Here is a 26,121-nt window from a genome sequence, read left to right on the forward strand (position 1 = left end):
AACTTTTACTTTCCAGAAAACTTGTCATAAACTTTGAGAAAACTTTGCATAAACTTTTTATTCAGAAAACGCTATAAACTTCAGAAAGCTAGTTTTTGCTTGATTTTCTTAAAGCATAGTCTCTTAATTGGTCATTAATAAGATTTCACCTTGACCTTCAGGAAACCTAACATTGTCATTAATAATATTGTTTTCACCTTGACCTTTAAGAAATCTTAAATTGTCAATAATAAGATTTCACCTTGACCTTCAGGAAACAACTTCTACAAGACGTGGAGAGGGACGAGCACCACAGGAAGTGGTTCTACAACCAGCTGAAGGCCATCACCCAGAAAATGGAGAACTTGCAACAGTCAGACAATGTAAGCACCTGTCTTCTTCTTCTTAGTTCTTAATTGTAGTGTTGGAATGGTTTCCCTCCAATGCAATTAAGTATACGTCTCAACTTATCATGCACCATTGAGGCCATTGACTCCGATTTCAGCCTGCTTTTCTTCTTGGATTTGATTCCATAGCCTTTGTCCAACCAAGAACAAACTGCTAGGCAGCAGTTGTTTGATTTTGGAGTTGTCTCTCATAGGAGAGTGGCTGTCCCATCTAACGACCCTCATCTACCCAAGGTTTCGAACTCGAGACTTTTCGGTTTAGCAGCCATGAGCTTTTACCGACTCAACCACGCCGACCCTTAAGCACTAGTCAATTTTATTTTCACCTGTATTTATATATCTTTTTTTTCACATGTTGATACATTAGAGCTCCTGAATTAGCCTATAGAAAATGCTTCACTAAGTTTGAAAAAACTACTCAGCTGTAAACAATCTTTCAAACCCAGATTATACATGTCCATATATGTAGCCTTTTGCAGGACCCTACAACATCCCTATTCTGTGTAATGTAGTCTGGCTAAGTTGTATGTCAGATAATAACAAAGCTAGGGTTCAAACCCAGATTATACATGTCCATATATGTAGCCTGTTGCAGGACCCTGAAACATACATAATTGGTGTTCACTGGTGTCTGTGATTTGCGTATATGAAGAGATAGTGTGGTGATTTCTCTGCACTGCCACCTTTATTTTCCCTAATGTCACATACCCATCAGAGCTGGGTGGACTCAAGAATGTCCTACAGACTCAAACAAGTCTGGTTTTTCGTACTTCAGGCCTTAGGGTTACTAGTCATTCTCTATACCACAAGCCACACCACCCATACTAATAGCCACAAAATCTCTGTCTTAAAGAAAGCCAAATCGTGTCCCCTCCCCTCTTCCCTTGAAAAACATAAAACAGTTTGTGAGGTAAACATTATCGTGGCTAGCCACAAAATCGTGTCCCCCTCCCCTTCCTCCCTTGAAAAACATAAAACAGTTTGTGAGCTAAACATCCATGTGGCTCTTATTGATTACTTCTTCCTTCCCCTTGATGCTGAAATTGTAGATGAGATCAATATTTGCTAATGTCACATAAAGGTTATCTTTTGTGGTCAGGAGTTGTTTTTTTTTTAGTAGCAATGATCCTAGCTAGCGTTTCAGTACAAAATGAAATTAAGGTATCATTTTTAACTTGCTCATTAGCTACTGAATATTCCTTTTAGACTTTGTTTAAGTCATTTCAATAATCTCTTTTTAGATTTTGCTTATGACATTTCAATGAATCTAATTTCTATCATTTATACTCTCCTGTGAACTGCATTGCTATGTTCATTTTATAAATTAAAAAAAAAAAAACACCATGAAAAGCATTGGAAATCTCTAATACAATGCCCTCTTTCCCCTCCCCTCCAATTAACCATATCAGTAACTGACTTGTTACTCTTTTTCAGAATTATTACCATTTGTATAACTTGTCTAATAGTGCATTCATCCCCTCCCTCCACCTTATAATTATTATATCATTCTATTCGGCTTATGAACTGGTGTGACTTTCATGTTCTAGGCTAGTGTTTTACCTCCCTATGACCAGAAAGGCTGATCCATCTGTTGATCCTCTGATTAAAAATTCACACACACCTGTGCTGTCCTGTATTACCATGGAGCGAAAAAATAAAATTTGACTTGTTGATATGTTGGTTACAGTTCACACACACCTGTGCTGTCCTGTATTAGCATGGAGCGGAAAAATAAAATTTGACTTGTTGATATGTTGGTTACAGTTCACACACACCTGTGCTGTCCTGTATTAGCATGGAGCGGAAAAATAAAATTTGACTTGTTGATGTGTTGGTTACAGTTCACTGCACAAGCCGATCAGGCGCGACGCCAGCTGGACGTGGAGGCGCACCGGGTGCAGGGGGCCATGCAGGAGAAGCTGGGCTCGGGGGAGCAGAGCAAGCTGCGGCAGGAGGCCAGGCTGGAGAGGATCCGGGCCATCGAGGGCGAGATGAACGCCCTGATCAGCCAGGGCAGGCAGCATGTGAGGGACGTGCGGGACGCTGGGACTTCAACCATGCTGGGCAGAGAGGTGAGGAACTTCATGGGTGTCTTAGTCAATATTCTTTATCTTCTGTCCTGTAGTCTAGTCATGCGTGTCTTGGTCAGTATTCTTTATCTTCTGTCCTGTAGTCTAGTCATGGGTGTCTTCATCAATATTCTTTATCTTCTGTCCTGTAGTCTAGTCATGGGTGTCTTCATCAATATTCTTTATCTTCTGTCCTGTAGTCTAGTCATGGGTGTCTTGGTCAATATTCTTTATCTTCTGTCCTGTAGTCTAGGTGAGCTCTAGGGACATTGTTAGGGCTGTGTGAGAGATTTGACCTTGAGCTTCACAACCAGCGTAGTTTGAGTTCCTCTGTGAGGGCTCAATCATTTAACTTCACAGCGGGACAAACGATAATGACTTGACAAAATGCCTATTGTTTCCCAGTTCAGCTTTTTATTCAACCAAATTATTGTTGGCATCACACAGAGTACCTCTCACATTCACTTTCTAGCCCGAACTACATTCCACAGCAACCAGTTTCTATCACAAAATGTCAATATCTTGCATCATTTCATTTATTCATTACATCTCTCGCACCAATATTCATTTGCATCAAAATACCCTGATAGACACACATCATAACAGACGTAGCAGTGTCCTGATTGTATTCCTTTATTTCCATTTTTTCCTCAGCCATGCTCAGTGGTTCACCCACTGTTAAGTCCATCTTAGTTTTCCTATTTTCTGTTTCCCTTCCTAACTTTAGTTTGTCTGGCACTGAACCTAATAGGAATTTTCTCACTAAATCTAACAACCTTTCCTGTTCATGCACAAGACACATGGGGCAGATGAAGTAGAGTTCATCTGTTTCAGATACCTGGGCATATGAAGGGATAGTGTGGTCAGCATTTTCCGCAGCATCCTGTTCTTTCCTTAATGTAAGTTAGTTACCCATCAGAGCTGGGTGACCTCGGTGACATTCTACTGACTTGAACCCGGAATCGAACTTGAAACTTTCGGGTTAGCAATCTAGCGCTTAACTTCTAGGCCACAACCTTAATGCTTATACATTTCTGTGGAAACCTAATTAAATTTTTTAAAAATATACATTGGTTTTATTTTTTTTTTTTTCAAAATTGAACATTATCTCAAGAAAACAAATCAATAAATATTTTTTCTTTCCGTGCAGGTGTTTAAAATCAAACCAGATCAAGAAGGTGGTGTAGGGGGCTACATCTGTGACCGCATGCCCCTCCGTACTGGCCAGATCAGTTTAGCTACCCAAACAGGGGAGGTGACCTACACAGAGATCCCTGACGGAGTTGCTCCAGGCATGCCCTTGAACCCTAACCTCTCTGTCATGTACCATGGAGCTTGGCCTATAGACAAAGGTTCAATTTTCACATTTTTCAAATTGATTTATATTGTGGGAAATTTAATCCTAGCTGGGTTTTTTTTTTTACCTTTTTTAACACAGTTTTGAAGAGATTAACATTATTATACTAGCAGAAGAAGGAAGTAAATATTGTTTAATTTTTATTTTTTAAGTTTTGGTTACATCGATATGATGTTAAATTATTCTTAAAAAGGGATAATTCTTTAGTGACATGCACTGGGGTGGGGGAAGAGGGGTGGATTTCAGACTTTTGTGATGATGTAAATCACTGGGAAGAGAAGTAAGTTTAAATAATGTAAGTAAGTAAACTTCCTTTTTAGATCTAATGTTCCACTGAGCATATGAAGTAGAATTCATACAATTCTTGGCCTTGTCATATGAAGGGGATAGTGTGTTAAGCACTATGCACAGTTGCTTTCACTTTCTCCAATGTCAGGTGTCCATCAGGGCAGTGTGGATTCAGAAACATACCACAGTCACAGGACTGGGATCTGAACTTGAGACATTCAGGCTAGCTACCAAATGCTCTACAATGTAGCTACACCTTCCCATTTAAAAAAAAAATGTCACGTTTTTTTGTTACTAAAAAACTAAAAGGAGTAAAAATTGTGATTTAAATTAAAGTTTAAAAAAATGTAATGCTTGAAGGGAAATTTAGTTTTAAATAATTATAAAGAGATTTAAGTTTCAGTGATGACTTGTGTAGATGATAGAAAAGGGAGTTAACTTATGGCTAAATTAGTATCATTGCCACTTATAAGTAAACATAACCTCTTTTGTTTTACCTGTTGTGTAGCCCTCCACGGCAGTATGTGCTCAGATGGGTCCCTGCCCCCATCCCATGACCTGGCCAGTGTCATCAGCTTCAACTCCACCAACACCATCAGCGGCAGCAGCGCCAGTGGCGCCACGGCCATGACTCACTCTGGCTCATCTACATCTGGGGACCAGCCGCAACACCTGGGGACCAAAGTAAGTCATCCATATCTTAGGACCACCTGTATAATTAGGGCACCACGTAGAGCACAGGTTTAGTCCAAACAGTACAGTAAGGGCACTATTTAGATAGAACACTCAGGGCACTATTTATATAGAATACTCAGGGCACTATTTAGAAAGAGCACTCAGGGTACTATTTAGAGAAGGCATCATGTAGTCTAGAAACTACAATGTCTAATAAGTCACAATACTATATAGCCAGCATATAATAAAGTTTTTTTTTTTTTATCAAAGTGTACTTTATTCAAAAAGGTGAATATATTTTATGTCACTCCCCTCCAGGTTGAAATGGTGTACTCCTTGCTGAGCATGCTGGGTACACATGACAAAGACGACATGTCCAGGACCCTGTTTGCTATGTCCCAGTCACAGGACAGCTGTATAGCCATGCGGCAGTCTGGTATGTCACTTGTGTTGTCTGACCAAGCTCATGACTTAATCCAGTCTGCGTCCCCAAAAAATCCTGTCCATATCTCTAATCCTGCCCATTTCCCTTTGCTATTTATATACCTAATCTTGTCCATATACCTGATCTTTGCTAAATTCCTAATTCTGTCTGTATTCCTAATCCTATCTATCCCTAATCCTGTCTATCCTTAATCCTCCATCCCTAATCCCAAATAAAATATTCCTTATCCTGTCCACATCTCTAATCTGGACCTATGCCCTTATTAAAACCTACCATTAAAATCAACTGTCATAAAAAAAACCCACATATTTTACTGCACTGAAGTCCTCTTAACATTCATGACAAAACCATAACCTATTTCACATGCTGTATATCTAACCAATCTCTGTCATCTTGTTGTACAGGTTGTGTTTCACATGCTATATCTCTAACCAATCTCTGTCATCTTGTTGTACAGGTTGTGTTTCACATGCTATATCTCTAACCAATCTCTGTCATCTTGTCATGCAGGTTGTCTTCCCCTGTTGCTGCAGCTCCTAATCCTGCCCATAACTCTAATCCTGCCCATATCTCTAATCCTGCCCATAATACTAATCTTGTTCATATCTGTAAACCTGGCCACATCCCTGATCCTGTCCTTATCCTAAATCATGTCCATATCTCTAATCCTGTCTGTATTCCTAATCCTATTTGTCCCTAATCCTGTCTATCCTTAATCCTCTATCCCTAATCCCATTTCCCAAATAAAATAATCCTTATGCCCTTATTACAACCTAGCATTAAAATCAACTGGCAAAAAAAACACACTCTGTAATGCAGTCCTCTCAATATTATAAAACCATAACTTTTCACATGCTTTAACTCTAACCAATATCTGTCATCTTGTCACGCAGGTTGTCTTCCCCTGTTGCTACAGCTCCTCCATGGTAGCGACAAGGACTCGGGTCTGTTGGGCAAGACCAGGGGGAGTAAGGCTGCCAGGGCCAGGGCGGCCGCGGCCCTGCACAACATCGTCCACTGTCACCATGACGACAAGAGGGGCCGGCGTGAGGCCAGGACGCTGCGCATGCTGGAGCAGATACGTGCGCATTGTGACCAGCAGAGAGGGGAGAGCGAGGAGGAGGATGAGGAGGCTTCTGGGAATGGTGAGGGTGGGGTGAAGTGATGTGTGTGGTTGGGTGGGGTTAAGGTTAGGTGATGGGTGGGGTTAGGTTTAAGTGATGGGTGGGGTGGGGTGACGGGTGGGGTTAGGGTAATGTGCTGGTGGGTTAGGTGCTGGGTGGGGCAAGAGTTTGGGTTAGATAATGGATGGGGTTAAAGGCTTGGCAGGGTTAGTGTCAGATGCTGTGTGCTATAAGGGTTTAATGCTTGGTAGTGTTAGAAGTCGGGCAGTGATAGGGTTAAAAGTTGGTTGTAGATGGGGGTTGAAGCTGAGCGTAGTTAGTGTTAAGAACTGTATATTTAGGGTTAAAATATGGGTTTAGTACTAAAATGTCGGTATGATAAAAGTAAAAGAATAGTAAAGATGTGGAAATTGTAGGGTTTAAGAGCTAGTGGGGAAATAGTAATTGTTAAAAACTGTATATAGTCAGTAAAAGAAGTTGATTTTGACAGAAAACATTATTTATGTTAGAACAGTATACGACTGTTGAACAGTTAGGTATAGTAAGAGTAAACTGATGAGATGTTTAATTCCCACTTTACTCTGATGTCCAGGTTGTTCAGACATGGACCATCACCCTGGGGCAGCCATCGCAGCCTTGATGAAACTGTCCTTTGATGAGGATTACAGGCATGCTATATGCACCCTGGGAGGTCTGCAGGCCATCGCTGAACTGCTGGAGATAGACAACAGGATCAAGGGGCCGGTCTCTGACTACAGGTAATTCTGTGCTATACCTTTCCCTAACAGTCTCTGACTACAGGTGAGTGATTCGGTGCCATACCTGTCCCTAACAGTCTGTGACTACAGGTGAGTGGTTCGGTGCCATACCTGTCCCTAACAGTCTCTGACTACAGGTGAGTGATTCGGTGCCATACCTGTCCCTAACAGTCTGTGACTACAGGTGAGTGGTTCGGTGCCATACCTGTCCCTAAGAGTCTCTGACTACAGGTGAGTGGTTCGGTGCCATACCTGTCCCTATCAGTCTGTGACTACAGGTGAGTGATTTGGTGCCATACCCTTCTCTAACAGTCTTTGACTAAGGTGAGTGATTTGGTTCCATAGCTGTCCCTAACAGTTTCTGACTACAGGTAAGTGATTCTGTGCAATACTTTTCCCTAACAGTCTTTGGCTTAAGGTGAGGGATATGTTGCCATACCTTTTCCGAACAGTCTTGACCACAGATAATTCAATGCTATATCTGCCCTTAACAGTCTCTGGCTACAGGTGTGTGATTTGGTGCTATATTTGTCCCTAACAGTCTAAGAACCAATCAAACAAGGAAATATCAGTTTGACTGGTGATGGGGTTAAGTGGTTGAGTAGTAGGGTATGTGACTACCAACATAGTCCCAGAGTTTGGTTCCTTGAATCTATTAAGGTTTGATTTTACTTGAGGAATATCGGGCAGCTAAACATAGAACTGACCACAACATACCTTTTCATTAGTGAAAGTCAAAAAGTGTAATCTAACTAATTGACCCATCAGTTTGAAAGGGTACTTGGGCTGGAATTTGTACTGGCATCCATCATAATCTTGTAGCTTATGTTTTTATGTTGTATTTCACTTGCCATTTTGGTACATAGGTCTTGAAAAAAGTACTTACAAACTTGCAACAATACTTTTCTATCAATATAAGCTGGTTTCATTTTTTTTTATCTTGTCCACATTATAACATCTGCCTTTGAAACTTACCCGCACTATTGCTTTTTCCTCCCTTTGAAACCTTTTCGCTTAGTTACATCTTTCTTTCTTGAAACCTGTTTGCCCGTTTTTAGTTTTCTTTGAACATGTCCTCCCTCTACTGCAGCTTTATTATGTTTGAACTTTGAACCTCATCTCACACTTAAAAGTTAGTCCCCATGTTTGAACTTTGACCTTCTTTTTGCAGCATGACAGTGCGCAGGTACTCATGCATGGCCTTGACGAACTTGACCTTCGGGGACGGCAAGAACAAAGCCCTGCTGTGTTCCATGCGTGGCTCCATGGAGGCGCTCAGTGATCAGCTCAAGTCTTCCAATGAGGATTTGATCCAGGCTGCTGCCAGTGTCCTGAGGAATCTAAGCTGGAGGGCTGATCTGGCTAGCAAGAAAACTTTGAGAGAGGTTAGTTATAGGTCACACTTTTAGGTTGGGTGGGGGAGGGGGAGGGCTGATCTGGCTAGCAAGAAAACTTTGAGAGAGGTTATATATAGGTCACATTTATAGGCTGGGTGGGTGAGGGCTGATCTGGCTAGCAAGAAAACTTTGAGAGAGGTTAGTTATAGGTCACATTTATGGGGGGGGGGGGGTGGGGGAGGGCTGATCTGGCTAGCAAGAAAACTTTGAAAGAGGTTAGTTATAGGTCACACTTATAGGCTGGGTGGGGGAGCGCTGATCTGGCTAGCAAGAAAACTTTGAGAGAGGTAAGATACAGGTCACACTTATAGGCTGGGTGGGGGAGGGGGAGGGCTGACCTGGCTAGCAAGAAAACTTTGAGAGAGGTAAGATACAGGTCACACTTATAGGCTGGGTGGGGGAGGGGGAGGGCTGACCTGGCTAGCAAGAAAACTTTGAGAGATGTTAGATATAGGTCACACTTATAGGCTGGGTGGGAGGAGGGGGGAGGGCTGATCTGGCCAGCAAGAAAACTTTGAGAGAGGTAAGATACAGGTCACACTTATAGGCTGGGTGGGGGAGGGGGAGGGCTGACCTGGCTAGCAAGAAAACTTTGAGAGAGGTAAGATACAGGTCACACTTATAGGCTGGGTGGGGGAGGGGGAGGGCTGACCTGGCTAGCAAGAAAACTTTGAGAGAGGTAAGATACAGGTCACACTTATAGGCTGGGTGGGGGAGGGGGAGGGCTGACCTGGCTAGCAAGAAAACTTTGAGAGAGGTAAGATACAGGTCACACTTATAGGCTGGGTGGGAGGAGGGGGAGGGCTGACCTGGCTAGCAAGAAAACTTTGAGAGAGGTTAGATATAGGTCACATTTATAGGCTGGGTGGGAGGAGGGCTGACCTAGCCAGCTAGAAAACTTTGAGAGAGGTAAGATACAGGTCACACATAGGCTGGGTGGGGGATGGGGAGGGCTTACCTGGCCCGCATGAAAACTATGAGAGAGGTAAAATACATGTTAAATTTACAAGCTCCAGGTCTGACTAACACTTTAACTTACTGAAATTTTATGTGTTTAGCCAGATTCATCCATTTTTCTTATCTAGCTCTTAGAACTAGTTGATGATTGGGTTTTTATAGTATTAACTCAAGCTCATTTAAGTTAACTGCTGGTAATGGTTTTGATTACACTGTTATATTTAATGACATAACTTTAACTTTTCCATTTTTTTAGATTGGTGTTGTCACCACTTTGATGAAAGCCGCCATGACGGTCAAGAAGGAGACGACTCTGAAAAGCATTTTATCTGCATTATGGAACTTGTCTTCCCATTGTTCAGAGAACAAGGCTGAAATCTGCGCTGTGGAGGGAGCCTTGCAGTTCCTGGTGGGGCTGTTGACCTACAAGAGCGCTGCCAAGACCCTGGCTATCGTAGAAAACGGCGGAGGAATCCTCCGGAATGTCTCCAGTCAAGTTGCTATCAGAGAAGACTACAGACAGATTCTCCGCCAGAACGGCTGCCTGCAGATTTTACTGCATCACCTGCGTTCAACCAGCCTGACGATTGTCAGCAACGCCTGCGGGACATTGTGGAACTTATCAGCCCGGTGCGAGGAAGACCAGAATGCTCTGAGAGACATGGGGGCCGTCAGCATGCTGAGGAATCTTGTACACTCCAGGCATAAGATGATCTCCAGCGGCAGTTCCGCTGCCCTTAGGAATTTATCTGTGACTGGGGGTAAGTCCATGGATGGGGATAAAGGCGCTGGTGTCTCGTGTCCAACTTTACATGTCCGCAAGCAGCGGGCGCTTGAAGCTGAGCTTGAACAGAATTTGTCGGAAACGTGTGAGAATGTTGAAAGCCCGAGGAATTCCCCGACGGAAGTCGTACACAGATCAGAGAGCGAGCCTCGACGTTTTGTTTACCATGTGAATCCAGCGGGTGCCTCGGGGAATGTTGCGGGTGTTGAGTCTGTTCAGAGGCAGGAGGATGATGGGAGGAAACATTTAACTCGCAGGCAGATGATGCCCAGAAATGGCGTGGAGAATGTGGGGAACCGGGTGTTATCTCCGCAGCGGGTCGCCCGGGCCGGGAGCCAGGACAGCGTGGGCAGTACTCACTCTGACATTTCGCATGACCGCACCCGGGCACACAACATGCTGGCTAAGTCCTCACACCTGCTTAACAAACGCCAGGGGGGCAGCTTGGAGAGGAGAGAGCAGGCCGCTGGTTACGGTGCCTCGTCGCGCATGTGCAGCTCTCAAGGCATGACGGCGGTCGAGCACCCAAACCACACGCCGCACAGCATGAGCGCCAGCACCGGGCCAGGTGGCACCATGGTCAACAACACACCCGCGCACGCTCGCCGCCCTAACTTAGGCAGCAGCTACCACCCGCCAGCTTCCAACGCCTCGTGGCACTCCCTCCCAAACAGCCGCATCGTCCAGTACATGCAGGAGGTGGCCATGTTCGCTGGAGTGGAACCTGCCTCCAGCATCCACTGCCCGTCTTCTTTAACCCAGTCAGCGCCATCCCAGACCCAAACGGCCACGCATTCACTTCATTACAACAACAGCAGTCACCATCCTATGTTTGACCGGTTGGCTAAGTCTTCTTCAGGTCTAGGGAACGTTAACTCTCTACCACCAAATAACATGATGAACTCTAATGTAGACTCTCGGCTGGTCCGGTCCGTAGAAGACGAGGCCGACCAGCCTGTGAATTACAGTTTAAAGTACCAAGACGGCAACAACGCCACTCCATCCGACAGGTCAACCAAAGCTTCCAGCATCATGCATCCGTCTTCCTACAGTCATATGACATGCGTGAGCAGCGCCCCGACGTTTAGAACTAGTGGTATGGGAGACCTGATGAAACCGTCCGCGGCGGGAGTGCCGTATTCTAACAAGAACGAGCACAGCTACTTGCCAAATGGTCAGTTAAATCATGGCCACCATGAGAAAACCACACCTAGCGTGGTTCAGAACCCGGGCTCCATGACACCCCACCGACCTGTACCACGTCTAGCCAGCAGGTGTTTCCACACCCCACAGCCCTACCGCCCCGCCGCCGGAGAGCCCAGGTACCATCCGCCCCAGTTTCTGACTCCTCAGGGACATTCGTACCCGTCTAACCATCCGATGGATTACCATCTCCTCTCCAGCTTACAACCCCATCCGCACAACGCAAGTCTTCCAGCCAACCCCAGCTTCCCAGCCCAGGGGAAAGTCTTCAACGCTGGTGCTAGTCAGTACCACGCCATGCCTGCTGCGCACCAAAACAAATCCCACCAGCTTCCCCTTCAACAGTTCAGCGCGTACGCCGAAACAGATCTGGACTCAGTTGTGGACCAACCAACAGACTTCAGCCTTCGTTACAAAGAAGTCTCCGAGGACACCTGCAGCGACAGTTACCAAGAACAGCCAATCAACTACTCCATGCGTTACCGTGACAACGGAGCCCCTACTGCTCCGGATATTTCCCAGTACAGGGAGGAACGCCACTGTGTGGAGTGTAAGTACGCCGAAGCACGCCTGGCTAACGAGCGTCTCGACAACAGTTCTAACGATGATCAGGTGCGGACATTTTACACCGAGGGCACCCCTTACCTGTCTACCGCCACCTCGCTGACTGACCTGACCCAGGCGGGGAAGCACGAGGGGGACAGGGAGGAGGAGGAGGATGATGAAGATGACAATGACACCAGCAACCAGGACAATTACGACGAGGACAACACCTCTAAGAACATCACCGTCATTGACGCTGAGAGGACGTTGACCGGGGCTGATTTGGAGAGGACTGGATCCAAGTCTGATAACGAGCGGGCACCAAGTAGTTCAGGGAGCCAGACCACAGACAGGCGTACGGGATCAACTGTCATCTGCGGAATCAGTGGACGCAACTGTAAGTTGGTTTTTTGTTTGTTAGCTCTGTTGCTTTGTGGTAGATTCATTGACTTGTGTCTTGTATGTTAGCTCTGTTGCTTTGTGATAGATTCATTGACTTGTGTCTTGTATGTTAGCTCTGTTGCTTTACTATAGATTCATTGACTTGTGTATTGTTTGTTAGCTCTGTTGCTTTGTGATAGATTCATTGACTTGTGCCTTGTATGTTAGCTCTGTTGCTTTGTGATAGATTCATTGACTTGTGTCTTGTATGTTAGCTCTGTTGCTTTGTGATAGATTCATTGACTTGTGTCTTGTATGTTAGCTCTGTTGCTTTGTGATAGATTCATTGACTTGTGTCTTGTATGTTAATTCTGTTGCTTTGTGATAGATTCATTGACTTGTGTCTTGTATGTTAGCTCTGTTGCTTTGTGATAGATTCATTGACTTGTGTCTTGTATGTTAGCTCTGTTGCTTTGTGATAGATTCATTGACTTGTGTCTTGTATGTTAGCTCTGTTGCTTTGCTATAGATTCATTGACTCGTGTCTTCTATTTCTATGTTAGCTCTGTTGCTTTGAGATAGATTCATTGACTTGTGTCTTGTATCTTTGCTCTGATGCTTTGTGATAGATTCATTGACTTGTGTCTTGTATGTTAGCTCTGTAATTTTGTTATAGATTCATTGACTTGTGTCTTGTATGTTAGCTCTGTTGCTTTGTGATAGATTCATTGACTTGTGTCTTGTATGTTAGTTCTGTATGTTTGTGATAGATTCATTGACTTGTGTCTTGTATGTTAGCTCTGTTGCTTTGTGATAGATTCATTGACTTGTGTCTTGTATGTTAGCTCTGTTGCTTTGTGATAGATTCATTGACTTGTGTCTTGTATGTTAGCTCTGTTGCTTTGCGATAGATTCATTGACTTGTGTCTTGTATGTTAGCTCTATTGCTTTGTGATAGATTCATTGACTTGTGTCTTGTATGTTAGCTCTGTAATTTTGTTAAGATTCATTGACTTGTGTCTTGTATGTTAGCTCTGTTGCTTTGTGATAGATTCATTGACTTGTGTCTTGTTTGTTAGCTCTGTTGCTTTGTGATAGATTCATTGACTTGTGTCTTGTATGTTAGCTCTGTTGCTTTGTGATAGATTCATTGACTTGTGTCTTGTATGTTAGCTCTGTTGCTTTGTGATAGATTCATTGACTTGTGTCTTGTATGTTAGCTCTGTTGCTTTGTGATAGATTCATTGACTTGTGTCTTGTATGTTAATTCTGTTGCTTTGTGATAGATTCATTGACTTGTGTCTTGTATGTTAGATCTGTTGCTTTGTGATAGATTCATTGACTTGTGTCTTGTATGTTAGATCTGTTGCTTTGCGATAGATTCAGTGACTTGTGTCTTGTATGTTAGCTCTGTTCCTTTGTGATAGATTCATTGACTTGTGTCTTGTATGTTAGCTCTGTTGCTTTGTGATAGATTCATTGACTTGTGTCTTGTATGTTAGCTCTGTTGCTTTGTGATAGATTCATTGACTTGTGTCTTGTATGTTAATTCTGTTGCTTTGTGATAGATTCATTGACTTCCACAGCTAGTAGTGGGACAGTTTGGTCCTGTGTTAAAGCGCTCGACTGCTAACCCAAAAGTCTCAAGTCATTTGAGTGTTTGGAAACAATTTTATTTGTTGCTTACTAATATTAATTAATATTTTGTATGCATTTTTTTCCAACTCATTTATACTTATCGGAAAAATGAATTACTGCTTATTAAAAGTAAAGTTCCTCTTTAGACCTAGCAATCCATTGGGCAGATTAAGTATTGTTCATATGTTTCTTGACACTGGCATATAAAAGGATGGTGTGGTCAGCACTACGCCCAGCCACCTTTACTTTCCCCAACGCAAGTCAGCGCTGGGTGGACTCAGCTACATCCTACAGTCGCAAGTCCTAACCGAGATCCGAACTCCAGTCCCTTGAACCAGCAGCCAAACTCTTTACCATTTGACCATGGCAACACTACTAGTCAATACCTATTTTATAATTTGTTTAGCCAAAAGTTGAAGTGTACTAATTACTTGAACTAAAAAAACTTCCTTGTTTAAGAAAGCTTTGACATCCAGTTAAACTTCCTGTGTGTAGACTCACCAGCTTAACATTTTTCTTGCAGCCAACCTGTCCTCACTGACCAGCTGTCCGTCTTCTGACCTGCAGAGGGAGCAGATGAACTTCCATGCTGACACTAATGAAGGTTGGTGTTTGCTACCTATGTATTAGTCTTTCTGTTGTTTTGTTTTGTGCACTACTTGGTGAGGACAAAAATATCTTGCTATCAATAAGCTATTTATGGACAACTTAATTAGGCCAGTCATTCATAACATGGCAAGGAAATGCCATTTTGTTTTGTATACAACTTTGTGATGCTAACCATCTTGCTACGGATAAGCCATTTTGTATACAACTTGGTGAAACCAAAAAAAATACCAGTGATAAGCCATTTTATATACAACTTGGTGAAGTCAAAAATAATACCAGTGATAAGCCATTTTGTATACAACTTGGTGAAGCCAAAAATAATACCAGTGATAAGCCATTTTGTATACAACTTGGTGAAGTCATAAATAACTAGCCAGATAAAAGCCATTTTGTTTTGTCATACAACTTGAAGTTAAAAATAACTTGCCAGTTAAAGGCCATTTTGTTTTGTATACAACTTGGTGAAGTCAAAAATAACTTTCCAAGGATAAGCCAAAGAGGCATGCTAAAAATAGAAGTAGGTAGTTTCTGTTGTATGCTGAAACAGATCAACTTGTCAAGGGGAAGTAACTAATCCAGCTGTTTGGTTTTATTTATTGGCGGAAGTTCAAAGTCTTGAAACACAAACTTATGAGTCATTCATCATGAACTAGATAGAGATGTGTTAGAAATGTGTAACTTCTGTCAAGACTCGACAGATGTTCAGTACTTACTAATTATTTTTTTAAAAAGTGCACTTTGAAAGCAGTTTGTTCTTTGTGATATTTATTAATGATGGATTTTTTTTAGTACCTGTTTATACTGTGAATGAAGTATGAAATAGACATGTAGGATAATGTCATTGTTTCTATCCCAATTCTAACCGATTTGTTGGGTCAAGCAGTAGAGCACTTGTCTTCTAACACGAATGTTCTGAGTTCAAATCTCCAGGGGAGTTTGTGGAGTTCAGCTATTGCAGATTCTTTTAATTTTCTGCTTCCAGCCTAAAGTGCTGACTATGCAGGCTTTCATATGTCAAGGTCACAGACTCATCTTCACGTGATGTATGAACTTTAGTCTAAAATTGGTCTAATTTAGGCTATTTCAGGTGCCGTTAATCAGACCAAGAGCCATATGAACTTTGAACTAAAATGTATCTAACTAAATGTATCTGTTACAGGTGCCCTGGATCAGACCAAGATCTACTTCACCTACTGTACTTTGAACTAAAATGTATCTAACTAAATGTATCTGTTACAGGTGCCCTGGATCAGACCAAGATCTACTTCACCTACTGTACTTTGAACTAAAATGTATCTAACTAAATGTATCTATTACAGGTGCCCTGGATCAGACCAAGATCTACTTCACCTACTGTACTTTGAACTAAAATGTATCTAACTAAATGTATCTGTTTTAGGTGCTCTGGATCAGACCAAGATCTACTTCACCTACTGTACTTTGAACTAAAATGTATCTAACTAAATGTATCTGTTTCAGGTGCCTTGGATCAGACCAAGATCTACTGTGAGGAGGGAACTCCTGTCTGCTTCTCCAGAGTGTCTTCCCTTAGCAGTTTACACAGCAGTGAGGCCAGGGAGGGGGAAGCACTCTCTCGACCAAGTGGGAATGACAAGGTGAGTAGGGAGCATGGGTCTATCTCAAACACAACCTGAAACTTAAAAAACAGGCAACTGACTCAGGTCATCTCAAACACAACTTGACCCAGGTCATCTCAAACACAACTTGACCCAGGTCATCTCAAACACAACTTGACCCAGGTCATCTCAAACACAACTTGACTCAGGTCATCTCAAACACAACTTGACCCAGGTCATCTCAAACACAACTTGACCCAGGTCATCTCAAACACAACTTGACTCAGGTCATCTCAAACACAACTTGACCCAGGTCATCTCAAACACAACTTGACCCAGGTCATCTCAAACACAACTTGACCCAGGTCATCTCAAACACAACTTGACCCAGGTCATCTCAAACACAACTTGACCCAGGTCATCTCAAACACAACTTGACCCAGTTCATCTCAAACACAACTTGACCCAGGTCATCTCAAACACAACTTGACCCAGGTCATCTCAAACACAACTTGACCCAGGTCATCTCAAACACAACTTGACCCAGGTCATCTCAAACACAACTTGACCCAGGTCATCTCAAACACAACTTGACCCAGGTCATCTCAAACACAACTTGACCCAGGTCATCTCAAACACAACTTGACCCAGGTCATCTCAAACACAACTTGACCCAGGTCATCTCAAACACAACTTGACCCAGGTCATCTCAAACACAACTTGACCCAGGTCATCTCAAACACAACTTGACCCAGGTCATCTCAAACACAACTTGACCCAGGTCATCTCAAACACAACTTGACCCAGGTCATCTCAAACACAACTTGACCCAGGTCATCTCAAACACAACTTGACCCAGGTCATCTCAAACACAACTTGACCCAGGTCATCTCAAACACAACTTGACCCAGGTCATCTCAAACACAACTTGACCCAGGTCATCTCAAACACAACTTGACCCAGGTCATCTCAAACACAACTTGACCCAGGTCATCTCAAACACAACTTGACCCACAAAGTCAGGCTAAAAGATCCCTTTTTCAAACATGATGGTCTAATAGCAAGTGAAGTAGAGTTCACTTGTTTCTGTGACCTCTGCATATGAAGAGATAGTATGGTCAGCACTATGCCCCCAGCCGCCTTTACTTTCCCTAACGTGAGTTAAATACTCATCAGAGTTGGGTGGACTCAGGGACGGTCTTCTGACTTGAACCCGGATTCGAACTCGAGACTTACGGGTTAACAGTCCTGCTATCTACCTCTAGACCACTCTGTCCCAAAGTCAGGCTACTGGCACAATTAATGTTCATCTTCCAGTCCTGGTATACACACTATCAAATCTGAAAAAATTAACCCTTTTAGTCTTGCTGACTGATGCACACTTTATCAAATAGAAAAAAGTGTACCCCTTAATTTTAAACCCTAATAATAATACACACTACTTCAAATAGAAAAATAATTTGATTAATAATATGGATTAAGAAATGAACTCTAAAATTAAAAATAAAAAATAAAAAAAACTGTAGCTACTTCCTTAAAAAAAAAACCCAATCAGTTTGACTGAAAGTGGACTTGATAAAGAGAAATAATCATAAATAACGTATGACGGGTTAGGTGTATTTTTTAATACCTTAGCTACTACAATGCCCAGCCATACTTACATTTCCCAACACATTGACAAGTCCCCACTTGAACCTCCTGTTTTGCAGGCTGAACTTACATGCATAGAGGAGGCGGAGACGCCAGAAGCCATGGTTATCTCTGTCATTGAGAACAAGAACGCCAGCTCAGCTGCTGCCAAGCCAGGTTCAAAACTCAGGCGCACCAACACTGACCAGATGACCAAGGGGGAGTCCAAGACCGTGACATTTGATGAGAACAATCAGGTGGGTGAAGTCATTTGGTGTAAAAATAAAAACAGAGCAGCTTTTTTACATTTCTGTAAAAAATAATTGAATTTTCACATGTTTTTTTTTTTGGTCATAAATGGCATTTAAAATGAAGTGTAAGAATTCTAGTATTAAAAATATATATCAAATATTGCAAATTATATATCAATAATAATATTGCTTCCCTGTTTGAGATATTTTTTTAATTTTTGGAGGATTTTTATATAATAATTGTTCAGTTTCTTTTAAGGTTTTTGTTTAAACAAAATTATTTATTTTTTTAAATGGATTTTAATGTATATTTTTTAAAATGGATTTTAATGTATATTTTTTTTAAATGGATTCTAATGTATATTTTTTTAAATGGATTTTAATGTATATTTTTTAAAATGGATTTTAATGTATATTTTTTTAAATTTCACATTTTAATTCTTCTTTCTAATAATTGTTTCTGTTATTACCAGGTTGAAGAAACACCACTGATGTTCAGTCGCAGTAGTTCACCAGAATCTCTGAGTAGCTTTGACACCCAGTCTGTGCACAGCTCTGTCATTAGTGAGTACAGCAGGAGGGCCAGTGAGGTCGTCTCCCCTAGTGACATCCCAGACTCCCCATCTGAGTCGATGCCATCGAGCCCAAGAAGAACGCACTCACCAACCAGGAGGCTGAAAGACTTCACCTCCACCCCCAAGTCAAGTCTGGCGGCCAAGCAGTCGCTTGACTTTAATAAAACACCCAGCACTTTAAAATCCGAGCCTTTCATGAGCTTCGCAACATTTGACGAAGAAGACAAACCTATTAACTTTGCAATGAGAAATGCTGAAATGGCGTTGATGCATACGTTTCCGGGTTTCGACGACGACCAACCGACAGACTTTTCGTCGTTCCACAGGGAGCAGGAGCCGATAACCTTCAGCACTTTCCAGAAAAATATCCAGCCTAGCATTTCTACACAGAACAATCACGTCAACAACAGCAGGCTGCTGACTCCTCGGGCAAAAGCCCTGCCCACTCTTGTCGAGCAGATTGGGGAGAATGAATCCATCTCCGGGAAGTCTGAAGTCCCTGTGGTGTACGCTGACGAGGGAACTCCTCCTAATTTCTCAGAAACCACAAGTTTAAGTTGGATTACTGTGGACAACGGTATGGAACCTGATGACATGATTGTCAATGACGTCAAAATGGTGCCGTACAGCAGGCACCAAGGGGTGGCTACTCCGACCCTGCCCAAAGCTGCCGGGTCGCAAGTACCCAGACATTTGCTGCAACAGATGCAGGCCCAGCCTGGCTTTAACCCCCCACCTGTCACCTCCGTGGGGAGCGCTCAGTCCATGGAGAAACCAGACGCGCACTGCTACTACAGTGGTGTTCTACCGCAGCAGCACAGGACTCCACAACAGCACAGTCTTCCACAACAACAACAGCAGCAAAACACACAAGTTGGTACATCGATTGGTGTGTTGAGAGGGATGGAAGTCAATGATCCCTTCCCAAACCAACCAGTTCAAGCTCAAGAACCGAACTTGCCAAAGGTGCAAGAGAGAGAGAACGGCTCGGAGATTATACTCAAGATCTCCACATCCAGTGCTGTGTCTAAACAAACAGCCAAACCATGGTCTCCGGCTACAGAACATTTAAAACAGGAAGACCGAGACTCCTCGATGTCCGAGGTCTCAGAAGGGGAGGAGGATATTCTGGCACAGTGCATCAGCTCTGGCATGCCGACACCATCGGCGTCATCCTCTGCCCGTAAGATGCGCAGGGCGTCTGCAGACAACTGCGTCAAGAAGAAATCCGGCATCCCCACAAAGTCGGATTCCTCCCTGGCCGGGAAAGTTTCCCCGAAAAACTCCTCAATCCCTAAACCATCAGTGTTGACCCCGTCCAGATCATCGTCTAAGATGGATTCACCTTCAAAAACCAATCCTGCAGCCTCAGCCTCCCAGCTGAAACCTCCTAGGCCAACCAGCAGCTCTAAGCACAGCAACCCAGGTCAAAAACAAGATGGCAACGCAAACAAAAACCAGCCGGCCAAACCACAGCTGGACAACAGTTTTGGTGCTCCAGCTTCTGCCCCTACCAAATCACAAGCAGCGCCTGCCACCCCTGCCAAAAATCATGCAGCTCCCAGTTTTCATCCCCCAGGGGGATCACCGGTCAAACCCACCGCTAGCAAGAACCTTAACCCTGTGTTAAACAAAGTGGCCAAGATGGCACCCCCTTCGCCAAAGAAAACCAATGCAGCCAACTCAAAAACAAACGCCTTGCCTCAGCTGCCTGTCATGGAAGATTACCGAGACTACAGTGAAGATTGCATCAAGTCCTATGCCACTGAAGGCACACCTTTAAACTACTCAGCCGCCACTTCCTTAAGCGACCTGAGCATGTTAACCCAGAACTCTTCACCTTCCCCAAAGAAGTCATCACTGCCTTCAGCCAAGTCTACCCCTGACGATGCCAGAAGTGACAACAGCTCTGTGTGCGAGGAGAGCGAAGAGCTCCTCTTGAACCAGATGATTGAGTCCGGCATGCCTAAGAGTAAATCTGGCCGCAAGTTTGGCGGGTCCAGCTCTGACCATGTTTCCGGAGCGGTCAGCGACAGCAGCAAAACCAGCAGCCGCGATTGCAACATGTCAGCGTTCATCCCTCGTGCGTCCAATCTAACAGTTGTGGCCCCATTTCATGACTTCATCCCGTCGGATAGCACAAAAGTGTACAACGTTGAGGGAACTCCAAAAAACTTTTCCGCTGCGACCTCCCTAAGTGACCTGACCATTGAATCTGTTGAAGGTCACGGCTCAACCGCTGCCGCCAGCTCCAAGTCACAGAAGCCTCCAGTTTTAAAAACTGAAGGGGGGAACAGTCCCCGCAGCCAGAGCAGGATTCCCAGTCTTCGAGGGAACCCCAGACCAACAGTGCCTCAGATTATACCCAGTAGCCATACTAGACCCATGAATGTACCTAATGAATACACAACATATACTGTAACTTTTTCACCCCCTTCCAACGACACATTACATTTGTATGGTGTTGAGGGGACCCCTATTACTTTTTCAAGAAATGACTCCTTGAGTTCGCTAGGAGGGGAGGATGATGGCAGGGGTACTGGCAGTGGTGTCAGTACCAGTCCGCATAAAGACAAGTACCGTTCTAATGACCGGGATGAGAGTGACAGTTCATCTTCAATACCCAGAGAGCGTCACGTTGTGGGCCAGTCCAGCGAGGACAGCAGTGTTGCGGGTGATAAGGCGGAGAGGCCGATCAAGTTCGCTGTTGAAGACACGCCTGTGTGTTTCTCAAGGAACTCCTCACTCAGCTCCATACACAATCTGGATGAGCTGGACCACCCCTCGGAGCCAGCAGCAAAGTCAGGGAAAAAGGAAAATGCTGCAGTAGACATGAAGAGATCTGATTCCGCTGGGTCACTCAGCGATGAGCTGGCTGATTGCGATCCAACGCCGTCAGAGCAGGCATTACTGGAGCAGTGCATCAACTCAGCCATGCCCAAATCCAGGCTGCCCAGAGGAGACGAGAGAGCGAAAAGGCACTCCAGGGCGAAGTTTCTGATACAGAAATCAGGCGGGAATGCCGGTAGGAGCGGGGGTGGTGTGGGGCTGTTGAAGAGTGTGTCTTTGGAGATGCCAGGAGGTATGGCAGACGGCGCGGGCGGGGAGCTGGACACGGGGTCACAGAGCTCTCTGTCCCAGAACCAGAGCAGCAGCGAGAACCTCATGACCAGGTCCTGTTCGGACACCACCGACCTTGACCTGGATTACCCGGCCGGTACCTCGTGCAGACAGTCCCGGTACTGCACCTGGCGCAGGCAGAGGCATTACTCTCAGGAGGAGGGCAGGCACGGCGCCGCACCCGCGGGCCCCAGGTACAGATCCCACTCGCAGGACAACGAGAACTACCTGAAGGTCCAGAAAGACATCAGCAACAAGCTGGCTCAGGCTGGCACCCGGGTCAGCAACCCTCGGCAAGTCTACCAAGGTTCTCTTGATTCGTTTGAAGACCTCCTCATCAGCAAGTGCCTTAATGAGACCTCCCTGAAGGCATCAGACAAGGGCAGGTTGTCTCAGGAGAAAGGAGACAATGAGAAATCTCTGAGTGATTTTGCTGCCAAAGTTCGGGAGATCTCCAACGATAACATGGGAGGGCTTTTAGCTTTGAGAGATGATGTGGACATAGATTCTGTTGTGTTCAATGATCATAGTATAGTTGAAGTGGCCGCTGGGGATCAAAATGATGAAGAAGAAGAAGAAGAATCTCAGCTAGGAAATGTAACCTTAAAAGCAAAATCCTGTGAAGAACATGAAGACCATGACCGGACAGTCCTGTCAGCTGTTGATCCCAACAAGGACGAAGACGAGATAGGGAATGTCCATTTTTTCATTGAAGACGAGGACCCTGACTATGACGAGGTGTATGAGCAAGGGGATGAGTCGTTTGACGGAGACATTTCCCCCGAGGAGGAAGAGAGGCTGCTGGCTGAGAACGTCAACCTCATCATGTCTGAGATCCAGACAACAAAGATGAGTGGCAGCACCGTGGATGAAGATCTATTTATAGAAAACGAGACCATATCCCTGGTTTCCAACGATTATGCGTCGGACACAAACTCCGAGGTTTCCGTCACCTGGTCTGTCGTTTCAGACAAAACGTCTGATTTGTCTTCGGCCACCCTGGCGGAGAAAAGCCTGGCATCAACATCCTCCAAAGGAGGTCCTAAAATTTTAAAGCCGGGAGCCCCGTCTCAGCTGGTTAAAAAAGCAATTGCAGATGAAGCGGAGGAGGTGAAAGGTGTCAGAGGTAGAAGAAAACCCTTGTACCCTGGTAAATCCAATAACACTGTCGCCGTTAAAGGCAAACCTAACCCCACAGGTAACCGTGGAGTCAACACTGCCGTAGCTAACAAACCTTCTCCAACTGGGGTAGTGAAACCCAACTTGGCACTCAAGAAAACACCACCTAAAGCTCCGAATGTCGCCAGAGTATCGCCCAGAACCAAGCAACCCCCTCCAACCCTGAGCAGCCCTAAGAGCTCGGGGCTACCTCAGAAGGTTGTCAGTCCCAGATCCCGATCAGCCGGCCCAGCTACGAGAAAATCCACCTCCCCGCCTGATCCTACCCCCAACAAACCGGTCTTGAAAAACCGGGCAGCCCAAGGCTCTTCCCCCGCAGGCAGATCTGACGCCAGCCAGGGGAAACCAACCATGTCGAAAATCTCCAGCTCACCCGCCTCCATCTCCCAGAACCCTGGCTCTAAACTGAACAAGAACTTGAAACCCACAACACCCCCCAAACTTGCTGGTAAAGACAGTGTAGGACTTACAAATAAAAAGACAGCATCAGGCTCTTCCACCAGCATCAGCAGCATGAAAAACTCCTCCCCTGACAATAAGGAAAACACCGAACAGATTCTTAATTTGAGAGAGAAAAAGGCATCCAAGATTGGCGTCCCGAATAACAAATCATTCAACCGTAGCCTTTCCAGCGAGTCAAAGGTCAACCAAGTCAACAATTCAAACGACAGTCTCAAAAACAGTAACAGACCCCAGACTCCGGTAAGCGGCGGAAAAACCAGAAATTTTTCTAATTCCTCCGGTTCCGGCATCCCCACTCGCAAGTCTGAGAGTTCTTCCACTGCTTCAATTTCCCAGAAAAACTCCCCACCCGGTGCCGCGGGTAAAAAGCCGGTGAGCAGTAAGATAGCCACTCTTTGGAGAAGGGATGGCAGCATGGAAAGATCCCCTTCCAGGGAGAGTCCTTTGTCGTCCGCCTCCTCGTCCTTGTCCAAGCTTCCAATCTCTAACATGAAGATTTCACCAGCCAGTGCCAAACCCAGTAGTCTTCCGCCATCCGGCTTCAAAACTAAAGCAGCCACACTCCCAGCGTCTTGCAGTCTCACGTCTGCTAAATCTGCCGGGGAGGTTATCTGTAAGAGCGCTACGTATGAGAAGATATCATCGGAAGCTCATTCTAGTAAATCTAACAGAAATGTCACAAAGAAGTTTCCTGACAGTTCAAAAAGGCTGAAAGAGGGTGGTGTGGAGTCCCCTGAGAGTGGGGTGAGGAGAGGCGAGGTGTTTGAACTGTGTGATGATGATGATGACGACAACTACAACCACCACAACGACAGCTTTGACAGCAACGTCTTTGATGACTCCTCTGTCAGTCAGCAAGACGGGGCCCGGATGACCAGGCACTCAACTTCCGAGTCCGTTGACTCCTTAGACCAGAGTTGTGACTCCGGGCCCCAGATTGACTCCAGTACCTTTAGGAAGAAGAAACGCGACACCAGCACGTCAGATTTGCACCTGCCTAATGCCGACGAGACCTGCAAGTCCATGTGTTCTTTCAACGACTCCTTGAGCAACCAGCAGGCTCTGAACCTCAGCGCAGGGTTCCAGAGATCTTGTGTGCTGGAGGACAGCGTTATCAGCGAGCTGAGCAACAGCCAGCTGAGTCAAACCGACATGACGTCGTCAAAACACGACAAGAAAAATAAAAACAATGAAGAGAAATCTGGCAGTAAAACAAAGTCCAAAGTGGCGCAGGGGTTGAAGCGGCTGTTCGGATCTGGGAGACACAATAAAGACAAAGACTCCAAATCTAAAAATTCCGACATGAGTTCCTCAAAGCATTCAGACAAGGAGCAGACAAAAAGAAAGCACTCGAAGTTTGGCAGCAAGGATAAGAAAAGCTCCAAGGACAAGAAAGAGTATGATTTCTTCAGCGCTAACATCAAGATAGAGCCGTCCACCATGTCTAATTTTGACGACAAACTCACCACCCTTCAGCCGAGCGCAGCCCTCGGTACAACCCCAAAACCTGGGCAACTAAGGGTTGAGCACAAGGTCAGCCCGTCCGCCATCGTCGCCCCGTTTAACTACAACCCCCCGGCTGCCGTCAGCACCACCCCCAGCTCTGACGTCATATCCGCGGTCCTCTCCTCCACCCTCCTCACCTCCATAAACAGCCAGTCTATCGGAGTGTTGGCCAACGAGGAGATGTTGGCTGAGGGTAGGGACAACGAGAGCATCCACTCAAACTCTGAGAAACACTCAACCAAGACGGAGATGCTTCTGGCGCGGCGCCGGCAGAGGAACCTCTCCAGCAGCAAGTCTGAGGACATCCGCATGGATGTGGATATGAGCTCGGCCTGCATGGTCACTACTGTGTAGCAAGTCACTACTGTGTAGCAAGTCACTACTGTGTAGCAAGTCACTACTGTGTAGCAAGTCACTGCTGTTTTCTGTACATTTTATTTGCTGTTTTCTTTCTGGCTACCACGCACATTTCTCGTTGGTGTCTATCATTGTTAATGTAAGTTTTGTAAGGGAGTCACTGTTATCAGAGAGGTCAATCATTGATTATGTAAGGGTCAGTCATTAACCAAGTAGTCAATCATGGTTTATGTAAGGGTCTGTTACACATAGCACACTTTTTAATCATTATCATTGTTAACATTTCAAATGATCAATCATAGTTATTGTTATTGTCAATCATTGTTAATTTAATGGTCAATGAATGTTTCACATATAGCACAATTTTCAATCATTATCAATGATCAGTGTATTGTTAACATTTCAAATGATCAATCATAGTTATTGTTATTCTTAATCATTGTTAATTTAATAGTCAATGAATATTTCACATATAGCACAATTTTCAATCATTATCAATGACTAGTGTATTGTTAACATTTCAAATGATCAATCATAGTTATTGTTATTCTCAATCATTGTTAATTTAATAGTCAATGAATATTTCACATATAGCACAATTTTCAATCATTATCAATGACCAGTGTATTGTTAACATTTCAAATGATCAATCATAGTTATGGTTATTGTCAATCATTGTTAATTTAATAGTCAATGAATGTTTGTATTCTGTTTAAAGATTTATTCTTAGTCCAATGATACTTGTCGGGGGGACTATGTTATTCTTTCTATGAAAGAATTTTTTCGAAAACTTTGTAGGGAAGTTGAAATCACAGTCTGTGTGTTTGAGTATAATAAAAATGCAAAGAAAT

General features: G+C 44.3%; 1 protein-coding gene across 1 annotated transcript in view; it reads left to right on the forward strand.

Annotated features, from left to right (window-relative positions):
• LOC131948326 (adenomatous polyposis coli homolog) overlaps positions 1 to 25,468 on the forward strand; it is a 41,731-nt gene extending 16,263 nt beyond the window's left edge. Inside the window, exons 3-15 of the mRNA XM_059309902.1 lie at positions 254 to 362; positions 2,228 to 2,458; positions 3,606 to 3,807; positions 4,609 to 4,784; positions 5,094 to 5,211; positions 6,114 to 6,365; positions 6,937 to 7,102; positions 8,274 to 8,487; positions 9,713 to 12,383; positions 14,529 to 14,609; positions 16,094 to 16,230; positions 17,901 to 18,077; positions 18,545 to 25,468. Coding sequence (XP_059165885.1) covers positions 254 to 362; positions 2,228 to 2,458; positions 3,606 to 3,807; positions 4,609 to 4,784; positions 5,094 to 5,211; positions 6,114 to 6,365; positions 6,937 to 7,102; positions 8,274 to 8,487; positions 9,713 to 12,383; positions 14,529 to 14,609; positions 16,094 to 16,230; positions 17,901 to 18,077; positions 18,545 to 25,267 — 11,257 coding nt within the window. The 3' untranslated portion in view covers positions 25,268 to 25,468. The remainder of the gene's footprint in view (positions 1 to 253; positions 363 to 2,227; positions 2,459 to 3,605; positions 3,808 to 4,608; positions 4,785 to 5,093; positions 5,212 to 6,113; positions 6,366 to 6,936; positions 7,103 to 8,273; positions 8,488 to 9,712; positions 12,384 to 14,528; positions 14,610 to 16,093; positions 16,231 to 17,900; positions 18,078 to 18,544) is intronic.
• Positions 25,469 to 26,121: the final 653 nt, after the last annotated feature.

The sequence above is a fragment of the Physella acuta genome, unplaced genomic scaffold, assembly GCF_028476545.2.
Source record: "Physella acuta isolate Inbredline_101_S28 unplaced genomic scaffold, ASM2847654v3 ptg000639l, whole genome shotgun sequence".
NCBI lineage: Eukaryota > Metazoa > Mollusca > Gastropoda > Physidae > Physella > Physella acuta.